General features: G+C 37.2%; 1 protein-coding gene across 1 annotated transcript in view; it reads right to left on the bottom strand.

Moving 5' to 3' along the window:
• Positions 1 to 19225, bottom strand: part of RORB (RAR related orphan receptor B) — a 197307-nt gene that overhangs the window by 11581 nt on the left and 166501 nt on the right. The window contains exons 8-9 of the mRNA XM_047767778.1: positions 17231 to 17341; positions 13807 to 13919 (exon numbers count right to left, since the gene is read on the bottom strand). Coding sequence (XP_047623734.1) covers positions 13807 to 13919; positions 17231 to 17341 — 224 coding nt within the window. The remainder of the gene's footprint in view (positions 1 to 13806; positions 13920 to 17230; positions 17342 to 19225) is intronic.

Below are 19225 nucleotides of genomic sequence, written 5' to 3'. Positions count from 1 at the left end.
GCTGGTTCCTTGAAAAGGTAAACAAAATTGACAAACCTCTGGGCAGACTCACCAAGAAGGGGAGAGAAAGAACTCAAATAAACAAATAAGAAATGAAAACGGAGAAATCTCAAAAGATACTGCAGAAATACAAAAACCGTAAGAGAATGCCATGAACAATTATATGCCAACAAATTTGACAACCTAAAAGAAATGGACAACTTTCTAAATACATACAGCCTGCCAAACTGAATCAAGAAGTAATAGATGGATCAAATGAACAGACGGATCACTAGAAATGAAACTGAATATGTAATAAAAACACTCCCTACAAACAAAAGTCCAGGACCAGATGGCTTCACAGGCAAATTCTATCAAATATACAAAGAAGAACTTGTACTGATTCTTCTTAAAGTTTTCTAAAAGGTTGAAGAAGGAACACTCCTAAAGACATCCTATGAAGCCACCCTAGTACCCAAACCAGAAAAAGATACTATCAAAAAAAATTATAGGCCAGTATCTGATGAATATAGACAAAAAAAAATTCTCAGCAAAATTTTAGCCAACTAAATCCAGCAATATGTAAAAAAGATCACACACCATGACCAAGTGGGATTCATCCCAAGTTTACAAGGATGGTTCAACATATGCAAATCTATCAGTGTCATACACCACATTAACAAAAGAAAAGTCAAAAACCATATAATTGTCTCTCTAGATGCAGAAAAAGCATTTGACAAAATCCAACATCCATTCGTGTTAAAAACTGTTACCAACGTGGGTATAGAGGGAACATACCATAATATAATAAAAGCCATTTATGACAAACCCACAGTCAATATAATACTCAACAGAGGAAAGCTGAAAGCCTTCCTGTTAAAATCTGGAACAAGACAAGTATGCCCCCTCACACCCTTTTATTCAACATAGTATTGGAAATCCTAGCCAAAGTAATCAGACAAACAAAAGAAATAAAATGTATCTAAATTGGAAGAGAAGAGGTAAAATTGTCACTCTATGCAGGTGACATGATACTATATATAGAAAACTCTAAAGATTCCACTAGAAACTACTGGAACTGATCAATGAATTCACCAAACTAAGGAGGATAAAAGATTAACATTCAGAAATCTGTTGCATTTCTGTATACTAAAGTGAAATATTAGAAAAGGAATATAAAAATACAATTCCTTTTGAAATCACATCCCCAAAAATTAAATACCTAGCAATAAACCTGAGCAAGGATGTGAAAGACTTATATGCTGAGAACTATAAAACATTAATAAAGGAAATTAAAGAGGGTTCAAAGAAATGGAGAGATATTCCATGTTTCTGGATTGGAAGAATTAACATTGCTAAAATGGCCATACTACCCAAAGCAATCTACAAATTTCAATGCAATCCCTATCAAATTACCCATGACTATTTTTCACAGAACTAGGACAAATAATCCATAAATATATATGGAACCATAAAAGACCCAGAAATTCCAAAACAATCCTGAGAAATAAAAACCAAGCAAGAGGCATAACTCCTACAGACTTGAGACAATATTATAAAGCTACAGTAATCAAGACAGTGCGGTACTGTTACCAAAACAGACATACAGACCAATGGAACAGAATAGAGAACCCAGAAATAAACACAGACACCTATGGTCAATTTATCTGTGACAAAGGAGGCAAGACTATAAAATGGGAAAAAGATAGTATTTTCAGCAAGTGGTGCTGGAAAATTGGACAGCTGCATGAAACTAGAACATACCCTCACACCATGCATGAAAATAAACTCAAAATGGCTTACAGACTTAAACATAAGACACCATCAAACTCCTAGAAAAGAACATAGGCAAAACATCCTCTGACATCAACTGTACAAATGTTTTCTTAGGTCAGTCTCCCAAAGCAATAGAAATAAAAACAAAAATAAAGCAATGGGAGCTAATCAAATTTACAAAGTTTTGCACAGCAAAGGAAACCATGAAAGAAAAAAAGAGTGTACAGAATGGGGAAAATAGTTCCAGATGATGCAACTGATAAGGGCTTAATCTCTAAAACATACAAACAACTTCTACAACTCAACACCAAAAAAAAAAAAAAAGTGGAAATATGGGCAGAAGACCTGAAGACCTGAATAGATATTTCTCTATGGATGGCCAAAAGGCACATGAAAAAAATGCTCAACATCACTGGTTATTAGAGAAACGTAAATCAAAACTATAATGAGGTATCACTTCATAATGGTCAGAATGGCTATCATTAATAAGTCTACAAAGAGCAAATGCAGGAAAGGGTGTGGAGAAAAGGGAACCCTCCTTCACTGTTGGTGGGAATGTAAATTGGTACAATCACTATGGAAAACAGTATGGAGCTTCCTCAGAAAACTAAATACAGAACTACCATATGATCCAGCAATCCCATTCCTGGGCATATATCTGGATAAAACTACAATTCAAAAAGATACATGCACCCAAATGTTCATTGCAGCACTATTCACAGTAGCCAAGACATGGAATCAACCTAAATGCCCATTGACAGAGGAACAGATTAAGAAGATATGGTACATATACACAATGGAATACTATTCAGCCATATAAAAGAACAAAATAATGTCATTTGCAGCAACATGGATGCAACTACTAACCATGCTCATTGAAGTAAGTAATAAAGAGAAAGACAAATACCATATGATATCATTTATATGTGGAATCTAAAATATGGCACAAATGAACCTATCTACGAAACAGAAACAGACTCAGCCACAGAGAAGAGACTTGTGGTTGCCAACAGGGAGGGAACAGCGAGTGAATGGGATTAACTAAGAGTTTGGAGTTAGTAGATACAAACTATTACATTTTGTAATAGAATAGATGATCAATGAGGTCTTACTGTATAGCATAGGACTTTAGGTATAGCATGTGTCCAATCTCTTGGGATAGAACATGATGGAAGGTATTTGAGAGAAAGAATGTATATGTATGTATGACGGCGTCGCTGTCGCTGTACAGCAGAAATTGGCACAACCTTGTAAATCAACCACACTTAAGAAAAAAGTACCATAAAAAAATCCGCCAAACCTCTCTTCTTATTATAGACCACTAGTCCAATGGACAGCCCCTAGAATTTCTGGGTGTTGAACTTATATTGCACGCCAGCAAAAATACAGCCTCACAGAAATTTCTCAAGGGTCAAAAACGTGTTATTTGCCTTTCTCTCCTTTGCATCTGGTACACAGTACATACTTATTATAAATGTAGCTTGAAGTAAACAACTATTACATTATAAAGTTATGTTTCTTGAGTATGGATTTGGAATTAAAAATGTAGATGATCTGTTGAACTATTTTTTGTAATTCTGCCTCTTCCTGCATTATTTTACAGTGTATATACATGTGAAGAAGACTGAGCAGGGCTTCTGGGGTATCCAGTTCTACTTAGGCAGTGGTTACACAGGTATGTTAACTTTGTGATGGTGATTGAGCTAAACACTTAGGATTTAAGAACTTTTAGCATGTATATTGTAATTTAAGAAAGTGTAGAAAATTTAAAATATAAAAGAAATTCCTAACTAAACAGAAAGGGGAAAGGGGAGGCTCAGACCACAAGGCCACATTATGTGGGTGAAGGCTCCTTAAGTGGACAGATTAAGTTGTTCAAGATTAAACTGATGAATCCCTAGGCCCACCTACTAGGGATTCTCATATGATACCTAGTGTCTTGCATGAAGAATAAACTAATCTATAACAAATGAGGCAGGAACATACAGTGGAGAAATGACAGTCTCTTCAATAAATGGTGCTGGGAAAAATGGACAACTGCATGTAACAGAATGAAATTAGAATATTTCCTAACACCATACACAAAAATAAACTCAACATGGATTAAAGACCTAAATGAAAGGCAAGATACTATAAAACTCCTAGAGGAAAACATAAACAGAATGCTCTTTGACATAAATCACAGCAACATCTTGTTCGACCCATCTCCTAGAGTAAAGACAATGAAGACACAAATAAACCAATGGGACCTACTCAAACTCAAAAGCTTCTGTACAGCAAAGGAAACCATTAAAAAATGAAAAGACAATCCACAGAATGGGAGAACATTTTTGCAAATGATTCAACTGACAAAAGCTTAATCTCCAAAATATACAAACAACTCATGCAACTCAAGAACAAAAATAACCCAATAGAAAAATGGGCAGGAGACCTAAATAGACATTTCTTCAAAGAGGACTATGGATGGCCAGCAGGCACATGAGAAAATGTTCAACATTGCTAATTATTAGAGAAATGCAAATCAAAACAACAATGCAAATTAACAACAACAACCAGTTAGAGTGGCCATTATTAACAAGTCAACAAACAACAAATGCTGGAGAGGATGTGGAGAAAAGGGAACCCTCCTACACTGTTGGTGGTGGGAATGTAAATTGGTCCAGCCACTGTGGAAAACAGTATGGAAGTACCACAGAAAACTAAATATAGGACTATAATATGACCCAGCCATCCCACTCCAGGGCATATATCCGGACAAAACTTTCATTGAAAAAGACACACACACCCAAATGTTCATTGCAGCACTATTCACAATAGCCAAGACATGGAAACAACCTAAATGAATACTGACAGAGGAATGGATTCAGAAAATGTTATACATATATTCAACAGAATACTACTCAGCCATAAAAAGATCAAAATAATGCCATTTGTAGCAGCATCTATACAACTAGAGACTCTCATACTGAGTGAAGTTGGAAAGAAAAAGACAAATACCACATGACATCACTTATATCTGTAATCTAACTTACAGCACAAACGAACCTATGTATAGAAAAGAAACAGACTCATGGACATGGAGAACAGACTTGTGTTTACCAGGGGAGATGCAGAGGGAGTGGATGGATTGGGAGTTGGGGGTTGGTAGATGTAAACTTTTGCATTTGGAGTGGATGGCTAGTGGGATTCTGCTGTATAGCACAGGGAACTATATCCAATTACTTGTAATAGATCAGGATGGAGGATAATGTGAGAAAAAGAATGTATATATATATGTATAAGTGGGTCAATTTGCTATATAGCATAAACTGGCAGAACATTGAAAATCAACTATAATAAAAATAGATAAATAAATAGAAAGACATTCTATGTTTATAGATCAGAAGACTTAATATTATCAAGATGGAATTCTCCTTAATTTGATCTCCTCATTAAATACATTTCCTACTAGAATTCTAATCTACTTCTTTGCATAAATTGACAATTTGATGATTAAATGCGTATAGAAAGGCAAATGATCCAGAACAGCCATAGCAAACTTTTAAAAAATGGATATTTTATATGTTAATTATATATCAATAAACCTTTTTCTTTCTTTCTTTTTTTTTTTTTTGGCCTTTTAGGGCCATACCCACAACATATGGAGGTTCCCAGGCTAGGGTAAAATCAGAGCTGCAGACACGGGCCTATGCCACAGCCACAGCAATGCCAGATCCTTAACCCACTGAGCAAGGTCGGGGATCAAACCTGCATCCTCATGGATCCTAGTTGGGTTCATTAATGGCTGAGCTACAAAGGGAACTCCTCAATAAACCTTTTTTTTTAAAAAAAAAATTTTTAAAAAGAATAAGCAGGCTTTAGGCATAAACATCCCATTGTTAATCATGTTAGCATGATGTAGTCTACTTTGATCTCACTGAGAAAGCAATGAAAACTTATGTAAATGACCCTTTGCAGTTTTCACTGATCTCTGCATCTATGAGTCAACATAGCTTTTCCCCCAACCCCAATCTGTACTATAAAAGCACTACTAAAGTGAGAGTGACTGGGACTGATTTCTTTCAGGCAAAATTTCAATGATTAACATGTAAAATAGGGCTATGTAAGCCTCCCATCTTTTAAGCTTTTATTTAATAACTTTGTACTGTTATAATAGGAAGACAAATCCCTCTCTGTGATGATACAGTTTTGTTACTGTTGTGCCAGAGGTGGAAAGCTGGCTGGACATGCTGACCTCTGAATGCAGGCTTTATAAACAGTGCAGCTTTGGGACTAAATATCACTCTCAATTCAGTTACTATAGTGAAAAGAATACTTATTGGAATCTGCAAGACTTGCAGAAACCCCTCTATTTATTCACTATTGCAATGGCAGAGCATCTAAAGAGTCCTTAAAGCTATTGCATGGGACTGAGCATTGCAAGTCAAAAGAAGATGTGAGGAGCAGATTTCATTTTTCTTTTAGAGTCAAAGAATATTATACCGAAGGGACCTTAACTACTTTCCAGTCCAACCTCATTTCAAAGACAAAAAAAGTGAAGCCCAGAGAACAGATGGGCTCTCTCCTATAGTCATATGGGGCTTAAAATTATATATACGTATATACATATATATGTATTTTTTTCCATGAGCTTTAGTGAAAGTGACCAGTGTTATCTTGTTTTCTGGCTTCTCAAATCCTAAATCCTGCCAAATCCAACTATTACTCATAGCCTGAATATACCTTACACTTTCTTACCTCTATATCATTGTCCCCATCACTTGGAATGCTATATCCCACCTCCCTAAAATCCCACCTTCCATCTTTTGAAAATAATATTCATTCATCAGTGGTTAGCTCAAATATATTCCTGCCAAAACAAAATTTCCTCTGCCCACAATACCAAATACAGCACTTATATACTGTTTGTTAAGAATCATGCAGCTTGCTTATATTTGATCTCATTTAGTCTTCCTAATAACCATATGACATTGATACTGCCTTTAGTCACATGTTATAAATGAGAAAACTGAGGCACAGAGAGGTTAATTGTTCAGGTGACTAAGCTAGAGAGTTTTTCTAATGGTATATTATACTATCATTATGGTTATGAGAGGAAACTAGATTCTTTAATAGGATCTTTTATCCCAAATAAAATAACAGACTGATTAATATATAGGGGTTAAGACCTTCTGGTTAATGGATAAGAATTCCTAAATTTCAAACCTTTCCTAGGCTCAAGTTTGGTTAAAAGCATAAGGAAGTGCTACCTGAACTTTAATTTCAGGAAGTGGGCCTGCAGAAAGTATGTTGGAGGCTTTTTTTTTAAGGATGAAATTTAATGACTATGTCTGAACCCAGCACCTTACCCTCACCTGAAGTCTGCTACGTCTGTTTAGGGTCAAATTGGTCAGCGGTATAAATTGTCTTTGCATATCACAGAGAAAGCAGGTCCATCCCACTTATTGGGAGTATAACCTGAACCCCTGGACTTGAATACAACATTTGGGTATGTCAGCATTTTTATGGAGATAAGTTTCACAGTGTTTGCCCAGAGCATCTGTAAGTAACAAATATTAAGAATGGTCATCACTGTTTTGGAGGCATTACAGAGGCAGAAAAGCTCCATGACCATGAAAGCAAAAGAAGACATTTCTGAAAAGATGAGAAGACTCTGTGATAGGACAGGATAGTCTTTTTACTGGATTTAAACAAAGTTATTTAGTCCTTTTGAGGAGTATGGGTTTGATAGGAGGAGGCCCCTATATGTGAAGGGTCCTTGAAGTATTAAAGCCACCAGGAACTCAGGAGACTTGCTCCTTCCTCTCCCCTTCCCCAGCACACAAGAGCTGAATCTGAGACTTAGACAAATGGAGTGTATTACGCAAAGCCACATGGTCCAGAATCCAGTTCTCATTCTGTTTCATGGTCCTTCCACATTAGTTCAGAGAACATCCTATCAAAATGAGAACTATTCCAAAGAAGGGTCCACACAAAAACTCAATATTCCCAGTCACATCAATGGATAGATCCTCTAGACAGAAAATCAATAAGGCAACAGAGATCCTAAATGGCGCAATAGAAAAGTTATACTTAATTGACATTTTCAGGACATTACATCCAAAAAATTCAGAATACACATTATTCTCAAGTGCACATAGAACATTGTTAAGAACTGACAACATACTGGGGCACAAAGCTAACCTCAACAAATTTATTTATTTATTTATTTATTTATTTATTTATTTATTTATTTATTTATTGTCTTTTTGCCTTTCCTAGAGCCACTCCCATGGCATATGGAGGTTCCCAGGCTAGGGGTCTGATCAGAGCTATAGCTGCCAGCCTATGCCAGATCCAAAGCAATGCAGGATCCGAGCCACGTCTGAGACCTACACCACCCCTCATGGCAATGCCAGATCCTTACCCACTGAGCAAGAAGGCCAGGGATCGAACCTTCAACCTCATGGTTCCTAGTCAGATTTGTTAACCACTACGCCATGATGAGAACTCAGCAAACTTAAAAGTATAGAAATTATTTCAAGTATCTTCTCTGACCACAATGTCATGAAACTAGAAATCAACCATAGGAAAAGAAATGAGAAAAAACTGACAACATGGATACTAAACAACATGCTACTAAAAAAACAATGAGTCAATGAGGAAATCAAAAAGGAAATTAATAAATACCTTGAGACAAATGATAATGAAGACAAAACCACTCAAAATTTATGGGATGCCACAAAAGCAGTGCTCAGAGGGAAATTCATAGCAATACAGGCCTTCCTCAAAAAAGAAGAAAAATCTCAAATCGACAACTTAACCCACCACCTAAGTGAATTAGAAAAAGAACAAACAAAACCTAAAGTCAGGAGAAGGAAGGAAATCATAAAGATCAGAGAGGAAATCAATACAATAGATATTTAAAAAACAATAGAAAAATTCAATAAAACCAAGGTAAACAAAATTTACAAACCTCTGGCCAGATGCACCAAGAAGAGGAGAGAAAAAACCCAAATAAACAAAATCAGAAATGAAAAAGGAGAAGTTACAATGGATACCATGGAAATACAAAAAACCATGAGAGAATACTATGAACAATTGTATGCTAACAAATTTGAAAACCTAGAAGAAATGGACAAATTTCTAGAGACTAACAGCATGCCAATACTGAATCAAGAAGAAATAGATCACCTGAACAGACCAATCACTAGAAATGAAATTGAATATGTCATAAAAAAACTCCCTACAAATAAAAGTCCAGGACCAGATGGCTTCACAGGTGAATTCCACCAAACATATAAAGAGGAACTTATACTCATCCTCCTTAAACTTTTTCAAATGGTTAAAGAAGAACACTCCCAAAGACATTCTATGATGCCACCATCACCCTAATTCCAAAACCAGACAAAGACACCACAAAAAAAGAAAACTATAGGTCAATATCTTTGATGGATATAGATGCAAAAATTCTCAACAAAATTTTAGCCGACCAAATCCAACAATATATAAAAAAGATCATACACCACGATGAGATGGGATTCATCCCAGGTACATAGGATGGTTCAACATATGCAAATCAATCAAGTCATACACCACATTAACACGAGAAAAGTAAAAAACCACATGATCACCTCAATAGATTCAGAAAAAGCATTTGACAAAGTCCAACATCCAGTCATGATTAAAAACTCTTACCAAAGTGGGTATAGAGGGAACATACCTTAACATAATAAAAGCCATTTATGACAAACACACAGCCAATATAATACTCAATATAGGAAAGCTGAAAGCCTTCCCACTAAAATCTGGAACAAGACAAGGATGCCCACTCTCACCACTTTTATTCAACCTAGTATTGGAAGTCCTAGCCACAGCAATCAGACAAATAAAAGGCATCCAAATAGCAAGAGAAGAGGTAAAACTGTCACTGTGTGCAGATGACATGAAACTATACATAGGAAACCCTAAGGACTGAAACCAAAAACTACTTGAACTGATCAACAAATTCAGCAAAGTAGCAGGATAGAAGATTAACATTCAGAAATCACATTTCTGTATCCTAACAATGACATATTAGAAAAGGAATGCAAAAATACAATACCTTTTAAAGTTGCACCTCCCCAAAAATCAAATACCTGGGAATAAACCTGACCAAGGATGTAAAAGACTTATATGCCAAGAACTATAAAACATTAATCAAGGAAATTAAAGAAGATGTAAAGAAATGCAGAGATATTCCATGCTCCTGGGTTGGAAAAATTAATATTGTAAAAATGGCCGTATTACCCAAAGCAATCTACAGATTCAATGCAATCTCTATCAAATTACCCATGACATTTTTGACAGAACCAGAACAAACAATCCAAAAATTTATATGGAACCATAAAAGACCCCGAATTGCCAAAAGAACTCTGAGGAACAAAAAGCAAGCAGGAGGCATAACTCTCCCAGATTTTAGGCAATATTACAAAGCTGCAGTAATCAATACAGTGTGGTACTGGTACCAAAACCAACATGCAGACCAATGGAACAGAATAGAGAACAAAGAAATAAACCCAGAAGACTACGGTAAATTAATCTTTTCAAAGGAGGCAAAAATATAAAATGGGAAAAAGACAGTCTTTTAAGCAAGTAATGCTGGGAAACTGGGAGAGCTGCATGCAAATCAATGAAACTAGAACACATCCTCACACCAGGTACAAAAATAAACTCAAAATGGCTTAGAGACACAAATATAAGAGAAGATGCCATCAAACTCCTGGAAGAGAACATAGGCAAAAGATTCTCTGACATCAACCTTACAAATGTTTTCTCAGGTCAGTCTCCCAAAGCAACAGAAATAAAAGCAAAAATAAACCAATGGGACCTAATCAAACTGACAAGCTTTTGTACAGGAAAAAAGAAACCAAAAAGAAAACAAAAAAACAACTTACAGAATGGGAGAAAATAGTTTCAAATGATGCAACTGACAAGAGCTTAATCTCTAAAATATACAAACAATTTATACAACTCAACAGCAAAAAAGCCAACAACCCAATTAAAAAATGGGCAAAAGACCTGAATAGACATTTCTCCAAGGCCAACAAGCACATGAAAAAATGCTCAACATCAATGATTATTAGAGAAATGCAAATCAAAACTGCCACAAGATACCACCTCACACCAGTCAGAATGGCCATCATTAATAAGTCCACAAATAACAAATGCTGGAGGGGGTGTGGAGGAAAGGGAACCCTCCTGCAATGATTGTGGGAATGCAAGCTGGTACAACACTATGGAGAACAGTATGGAGGTATCTTAGAAATCTATACATAGAGCTACCATATGACCCAGTGGCCCCACTCTTGGGCATATATCCAGACAAACTTTCCTTGAAAAAGACACATGCACCCATTGCAGCACTGTTCACAATAGCCAAGACATGGAAACAACCCAAATGTCCATTGACAGATGATTGGATTAGGAAGAAGTGGTGTATATATACACATTGGAATACTACTCAGCCATAAAAAAGCACAAAATAATGCCATTTGCAGCAATAGGGATGGAACTAGAGACTCTCATCCTAAGTGAAGTAAGAAAGAGAAAGACAAATACCATATGATCTCACTTATATCTGGAATCTAATATAGAGCACAAATGAACCTTTCCATAGAAAAGAAAATCATGGACTTGGAGAATAGACTTGTGGTTGCCAAGTGGGAGGGGGAGGGAGTGGGATGGACTGGGAGCTTGGGGTTAATGGATGCAGACTATTGCCTTTGGAATGGATCAGCAATGAGACCCTGCTGTGTAGCATTGGGAACTATGTCTGGTCACTTATGAGGGAGCATAATAATGTGAGAAAAAAGAATGTATACATGTATGTGTAACTGGGTCACCATGCTGTACAGTGGAAAATTGACAGAACACTGTAAACCAGCTATAATGGAAAAAAATAAAAATTATTATATAAAAAAACATAAGAAAAAGGGCCAAAACTAAAAAAAAAAAAAACCCAAACAAAAAACTCAGTATTTACAAATGACTAGTGGAAACAATGCTATGTTATCTGGCTCCACTGAATTTTATATAAGAATTAATCTTCTTCTAATACTTTCTCTGACCTCCCCAGCTTTGCAATGTTCTCTTTGCAGAAGAAAAATGGATGCTTATTTCACAATATATATGAATATCGACTAGTATAATGTTATATGCAAATTGTACCTGAAAAAAAAAAAAACTTAAAGAATTGAATTGTGTACCTTCCCCACTAGAGATTGAGAAAGGCGAGTTAAGCTGACTTAACTTGGTGTTTCAATTTTTTTCTTGCTATTAAATATCTTTCATCTTCAATCTCTGTCCCCTTTCTATCGCAAATATCTCAGAACGCCAACAAGACACCATGAGGTAGAAAACAGTATAAGCACAAGGGTTTTTCTTTTAGGGAAAAATAATCACAATGTTACAGTGTGTTAGAATTTATGTAGTGTATATATCTCATTTGAACCTAAAGACACATCTCTACAAGAGTAAGAAATTATAATCTTTATTTTACAGATGATGAAACCACAGTTTTCTGACAAGAAGATGATTCCTTTAAGCAGAATAGCAACAACTTTTGTCTAACTCTGGATTTTACCAAGTTGTTAATTTTAGGGTGGTAATTATGGGGACCAAAGTCTTTGGGAGATCCCAAATGCAGGAAACATACTCCTTGTCAGCATTAACTAACCAGACGTATTTATGCCTACAATGCTACAGGGCAATTATAGAGACAGATGCATATATCTGCATTACCATCCTTTATGACCAGTGTATGTGAAAGCATGTTGAATTTCTGCTCTTACCTGGTAGCAAACTGGGATGCAGAGAGCAGGAGATTTGTCCTTGCTCACATAATAAGTGAAAAGTTACACCCAAGAGAACTATCACTCTACAGTGTAGAAATGTTCTTCCTAGGGATGTGTTAATTTTAACAAAATGTTACCATAATGAAGCAGCATATTTAACTCATGGAGGTTTTTTTTTAGCAGTACTCTGTATGTGCAAAGTAAAATCTGATAGTATCTCCAACTGAGTCTTCCCCCTGTTTTTAAAATAAAGAACTTCAAGAGCAGAGTGGGAGGGTTTTAATGATAAAAATATAAAGAGTAGGATTCGTATCATCTTTAACCAAGGATAAGCTCCATGTCCTGGTTGCTTAGCCTTGAAAAATAATTCCAGTTCTTAAGAAATCAAAGGTGCCTGAAAAATATAAAATAATTCTGGCTCTCTAAGACAGTCCAATTCTTAATAAATTTAAGATACTTTAGATCTAAAATAATGCTGAATATCATTAGAAAATTCCTTCTTCCTCTTAATATCATTTTATTTTGGTAAATGACTTTTAGTATTCTTCATAAAGACCAATATTTTCAATTAAGTTGAATCATGAAATGGATGGCACAGTGCATGCATCTTGCCCCTGAGATAAGTTATTTTTGAAAGAATCCTGGGTTAGAGTTGAAGGGAAATTTATAAGGAATCAGTCTAATCTACTCTGGCTAGGACTGTCATTTACATCATCCCAGAAAAGAACCCAGGCAGTATCTGTAAGAATGTGACCAAAGATGGGAAGCGCACTCCTTAACCCAGAGGTCTATCCTCTGTTCAGCAATTCTTATCATTTTTTAGTTCTTCCTTATTTTGAAAAAAAAAAAAAAATCTCATTCTTAACTTGTGCCCATACTTGACTCCCAAGTACCATAAAGTCTCTTTCTTCAAATATGATTTTCCATGACTTGTTTCATTGTTTTCTTGCTTTAAGCTGTTCTTTCTTTAGCTGAAACACCCTCAGTTCCTTTGATTTGTCTTCCTCTACCTGGGGTTCAGATCCATCAGTATTATCCTTCCCTATGAAAGTCGTTGTCTTCTCAATCTATTGTAATTTACCAGTCTCTCTTTTAAAGTGTGGACCTCTAAATTTATGCCATCTTTGCTAACCGTGAGAAATTGTTGCTACTGAGAAACAACCCTTGCTTTATGCAACTAAACCACTTTTGCTCCCTGTGTTTTCAGTGACAGTAGGTCTGTGACCTGCGGACCTACCTTTGCCAAGGTCTCATCATCCAGGTGATTCTTCTGAATCACATGTTGAAGTGCAAAATAAATTTTTTCCTGAAGCTTCTGGACCTTCCTTGGTTCTATCAGCCAGGCTCGATCTGATGAAGGAAAATAATGGGTGAGAAGGGGGCAAAATAACAGCTTTGTTGCATTTCACCTACATGTATAAGTTCTGAGTTTAAGACTCATTTCAAATTAGTTCTAAAGTGCTTCTGGAGTTCCATCGTGGCTCAGTGGTTAACGAACCCAACCAGTAACCACGAGAATGCGGGTTTGATCCCAGGCTTCACTCAGTGGGTTAAGGATCTGGCATTGCCATGAGCTGTGGTGTAAGTCACAGATGTGGCTTGGGTCTGGCATTGCTATGGCAGCTATGGCTCCGATTTGACCCCTAGCCTGTGAACTTCCATATGCCACAGGTGCAGTCCTAAAAAGGCAAAAATAAATAAATAAATAACAAGTACTTCTAAAGACATGTAATTATTTTTATAAAACAAATATTTTATAAGCATTTCTGCAATGACAGAAATGCACAATATATTGACATAGGAAATTAGGATGGAAGTAGGGACTCATTGGTTCAAGGAAATTTGGTGTTTCTTACTGTTTGTGACAATTTCCATCTCTTTTTCTCTGGATACATGCTTAGATTTTTTCCCCCAAATTTTAAGTTAATGATTTAGAAGTGAGGAAGATCTATTATAAAGGAACACTTTTGATATTCAGGATCTCCCTTCCCTTTTATAAGCCACATTATAATTTATATAGCATAAATATCAATTGATTAAAAAATTAATCCTGAGACCTCTTTTTCTATATTGAATGCTTAAGTGATGGAGAGATTAATCTTCCCTTTTATTTAGCTTTTCCTTCTTCCTTTTTTCTTTCCTCCCTCCCTCTCTTTGTTCCCTCCTTCTGTCCCTCCTTCCTTCCTTTCTTCCTAGAAGCTTTGTGCTGTAGTGACAAAATTCAGCCTAGCATCAATGGCTTAGGTTGAAACTTCAGTGAAAAGACATCTAGAGTCTCCAAATGCTGAACAAATACTCATGGAAAAGAACTTGGACATGATCCTTCTGAACACAGTTCAGATCAGGTGAGAAACTTGATTCTGTAACTCTAGACAGGGCAAGGACAAGTCTAGCCAACAGTTAAGTAAACCCTTACGTAAGAGAGCACAATAGGCTTTAGTAACAATTGTCAATCAGAATAAATTAAGTTTCCCGTGTCTCCCTTCCCTAAACTATCTGGAGTTGAATAGACACTGGCTATTACTGTAAAAACCTGGGCGGAAGGGTGGGGTCTGGCATGAACTGGAGCCTATACAGGCTGGAAATCTGTCTTCTCTTTTTGAATATGGCAGTAGGCCAGGGTACAAAACAAGGCATCCTGGAGTTGCAGAAGCCTCTGAGTGTGGGTCTGTAACCAGGAATGGAAGATTCCCCACTGTGCAGAATAGGCTAAATATCATGCTTCTACGTTCAGCAGAATTTGATGGCTCTGGCACGTTCTTCCTGGTAAAAGGCTGATTTCTCACCCATAAGAAACAGGCTTATCTTCCAACTGGGGTGGTATTCTTCATGGATTGTTTAGGTCTGATATACCGTACCTTACATACTTGCTGCTAGGAATTTACTGACTTACCACAACATATGTAAAAGGGTGGTGAATTTTGTAATGCTTCCTTTGATTAAGCAGGAGCAAAAGTGAAACCACTTCCCTCATTATAGACTCACAGGCTGAGAACTAGTATTCTACTGAACTAAAGTCAACTGGGAGCAATGAAAAAATTGTGGGAGGAAAAGTATTTGGCAAGTGGTTGCTACTAAAAATCAGTATTTCTTGTCACTTCATCCATCATTTTTGTGCTGCTAAGATTGGGAAACATTCTAGGGTTAAAAAAAGAGAGAGAGAGAAAGAAAAAAAAGAAGTCTTGGAGGAGTGGCTTGATTTTAGGCAGAGCCACAAAAGAAATTGTAAGTAATAACATGCAAAGTGATAACTAATCTCCATTTTTGATAAAAATAGTTAAATGAAAAGCAGAAGCAAATGAAAAAAATCCTTATAAAATTTAAAAATAAAGACTATGCAAACTATTGCTTTTGGAATGGATTAGCAATGAGATCCTGCTGTGTAGCACTGGGAACTATGTCTAGTCACTTATGATGGAACATGATAATGTGAGAAAAAGGAATGTATACATGTATGTGTAACTGGATCATCATGCTGCACGGTAGAAAAAAATTGTATTGGGGAAATAACAATTTAAAAAAAACTGGAAAAAAATAAACAAAGGCTAACAGATACAAAGTGTGGAAGCCATACTATTGGCAGGTATAGCTAGAGGGATATGTTAACGTGTCCCATCTCAGGGAAGATTAATTTCTTCCAGCCTCACTGGAAAATATGTTAGGTAGAAGAAGAGATCAAATCTCTAGAGACAAATGTGTTATAGATGGAATGAGTCTCTTGACCGTAAAAATGACCAGGAATATGTCTTTCTTCACATAAAGAACTGTCAATGACATTGCTATTCCTTGACCCCAAATCTAACCAAATAGATGGCTGGGTGAGTGACTCTGACTTCTCCTCCTAGTTGAGGAATGAACCATGCATTTATTAGGATTCTGCACATTTTCAAGCTGGCATGTACTCTTAAAAAGGATTTCTATGGCTATAGTGCTATTTGATCTATAAATGTCACACCTTACCTTCTTTGAAAGCTTTTTGCTATTGTGTTTTATAGCTAGATGAGGTATTTATTATTGTAGGTGTGGAAACTGAGGCTCTGAGGGGTCAAGGGTTTAAGGCCATATGAATAAATGGTGACAGAGCCTGTCCTAGAATGTTTAGCCACATCAGAGATTCTTCTTTTTCCAGTGTTTAGTAGGAGCCATTTTTTCCTTTGCTGTTTTTACCTCCTTTTAAAGCTCTTAATATTGTAAAAAAGGCACCAGCATTTGCCTGAAGGGAGAATGCCAACATTAATTTGGAAAGAAGAGCCAATAAAAAAGATATTTAAAGAAGAGAACATATACATTTTACTTTTTTTTCCTTTAGTCCCTATGCTGGCTCTTTACATTCAGATATATTTCTACTAAGTCCCTTTTGTTTCTTAACTAGAACTTAGTCATAACTCAGGCCACTATTTGGCTTAATTTACCTGTTAAAGAATCATTCTGCTTTTCTGAATCTGGAGTCACTCTTGCATTGGGGACAAAACTGATTGTTTAAATTAACCTAAGGGTACTTATCTTTGAATTGTCCAAAAATAGTACACACTTGCTGAAGAAAATATAGTTCTTTTAAAGTTTTTTCAGAGCACCTTGTCTCAGGTAGGCGCAATTCATATTAAAGACGGCAAAACAGGTTTTTTTTTTTTTTTAAAGAATAGGATTTCAGACTTCCATACCTGGAGATATCAGAACAGCAGAGGAGAACAAAGCAATCTCTTCCTCAGTCAGCTGCAAGGAACACAGATTCTTTGCAAAGTCAAATGCTTCATTCACTAGGTCATCAGAACCTATAAAAAAAGGCAAAAATTAAATGAAAATACTTGAACAGAAAAGGGCAATATTAAAATTAAAAAGGGCCACATAATTAAAAAGTTACTCAGGAGTTCCCATTATGGCTCAGTGAAAACAAAACTGACTAGGAACCATGAGTTTGCAGGTTTGATCCCTGGCCTCACCCAGTGGGTTAAGGTTCTGACGTTGAGGTGAGTTGTGGTGTAGGTCACAGATGTGGCTTGGATCTGGAGTTGCTGTGGCTCTGGCGCAGGCTTGCAGCTGTAGCTCCAATTCGACCCCTAGCCTAGGAACCTCCATATGACTCGGGTGTGGCCCTAAAAAGCAAAAAAAAAAAAAAAAGTTATGCAAGGATTTACATATTAGGTACATAGAAAACAATATTTCCAAGTTCATGACCATAAAAAGATATTTAGTGGTAATTACAGAATGAAAAAACTGACCAGATAGTAAGAGTCAACATTATCAATGAAGGGCAGACAGAAATGGTGAGTTCTCACTGTAATATCCAACTAGGAATATATAACCCCAATCTAATGTTGTGAATTTGTAATTAGCTCCAACTAAAAAATTTTAAATTAGGGGCAGGATCAAGATGGCAGAGCAGTAATACATGGCCCTCATCTTCTCCCACAAACACATCAAAAAAACCCATCTACATGTAGAACAATTCACACAGAACATCTACTGAATGCTGGCAGAAGATTTCGGATGCCCCTAAAAGGGCAAGAAGCCCTCCACCATAACTGGGAAGAACAAAAGGAAAAAAGAGAAGAGAAAAAAAGGAACCAGGATGGGACCAGAACTCTTGAGAGGGAGCTGTGAAAGAGAAAGGAATCCTAACCCTGGGAGGTCACCTAATGATGGGGAGATCAGCCGGGAAGGAGGGACCTCAAAGCCTCAAAGAAAAACACAGCAACCAGACTGAGGAGGGCAAAGAAGAGTGAGCCACATAGACCTCTGGTATCACTGCCTTCAGACACCACAGCCTGAGATACTCAGGCTGAGGCCAGGTGCTGAGACTCAAGCTCTTCAGAGGTTAGTTCCAGAGACAGTACTAGGATTGGCTGTGTGGAGACAGCCTGAGGAGGGTAGGGAGTGGAACACCATGGGCTGGGGAACAGAGTGCCACAGCTGAACCAGTTTGGGAGAAGGCCTGGCCTGCAGGAGAAACAAGGCACCATTGTTGGGGAGGGTGAGAGGAGGAGGATCAGGACTGCCATAGGAACATCTTTCTCTGTGCATGCGCAGGCTCTTGATGGCAGGCACCTCTTGTTTAAATCACTGTAGCTGTTTCAGACTCTTGAGGTGGGCATGGCCCCCCACCACTAAATGTCCTTTGAATAGGCACCGCCTGTGGCTCCAGTTACCTCATGGGTTGAGGCCATGGAGGGCCCTGCAACTGAGTGCCATCTGTTGCCCTCACCTCTCTGGGAATGCACACACCCTATTGCTACTGCCAAAGGACCTACCTCTCTGAGGATCACACTGCTGGGGCAGCCTGATGACTCCACCTCCTCATGGGTCCTTGCCACTGCCAAGTGCCTGGAAACCAAACACCACCTACAGGTGCTTCCTATTTACCCTGCCTCATGGAAGCACACACAGGCCTTATACCAGCACACCCCTTATCAAGGGGATAACAGCCTGCACATGCTGAGGAAAGAGACAGCAAGTATCCAAACCAAAAGCAGCAACCCGCCCCCACCCCCCCAAAAAAGTAAGGTCTCACAAAAACGATAGAAACAAGAAATGGTTCTTGAAAGGGTAAACAAAATTTGACAAACCTCTGTCCAGACTCACCAAGAAGAGAGAGAGGACCCAAATAAACAAAACAAGAAATGAAAAAGAGAAATCTCAACTTATATTGTAGAAATAAA

Source organism: Phacochoerus africanus, chromosome 2 (assembly GCF_016906955.1).
Source record: "Phacochoerus africanus isolate WHEZ1 chromosome 2, ROS_Pafr_v1, whole genome shotgun sequence".
Taxonomy (NCBI): domain Eukaryota; kingdom Metazoa; phylum Chordata; class Mammalia; order Artiodactyla; family Suidae; genus Phacochoerus; species Phacochoerus africanus.
The sequence above is the reverse complement of the archived record's forward strand: the minus strand, read 5'-3'. Positions and strand labels throughout refer to the sequence as shown.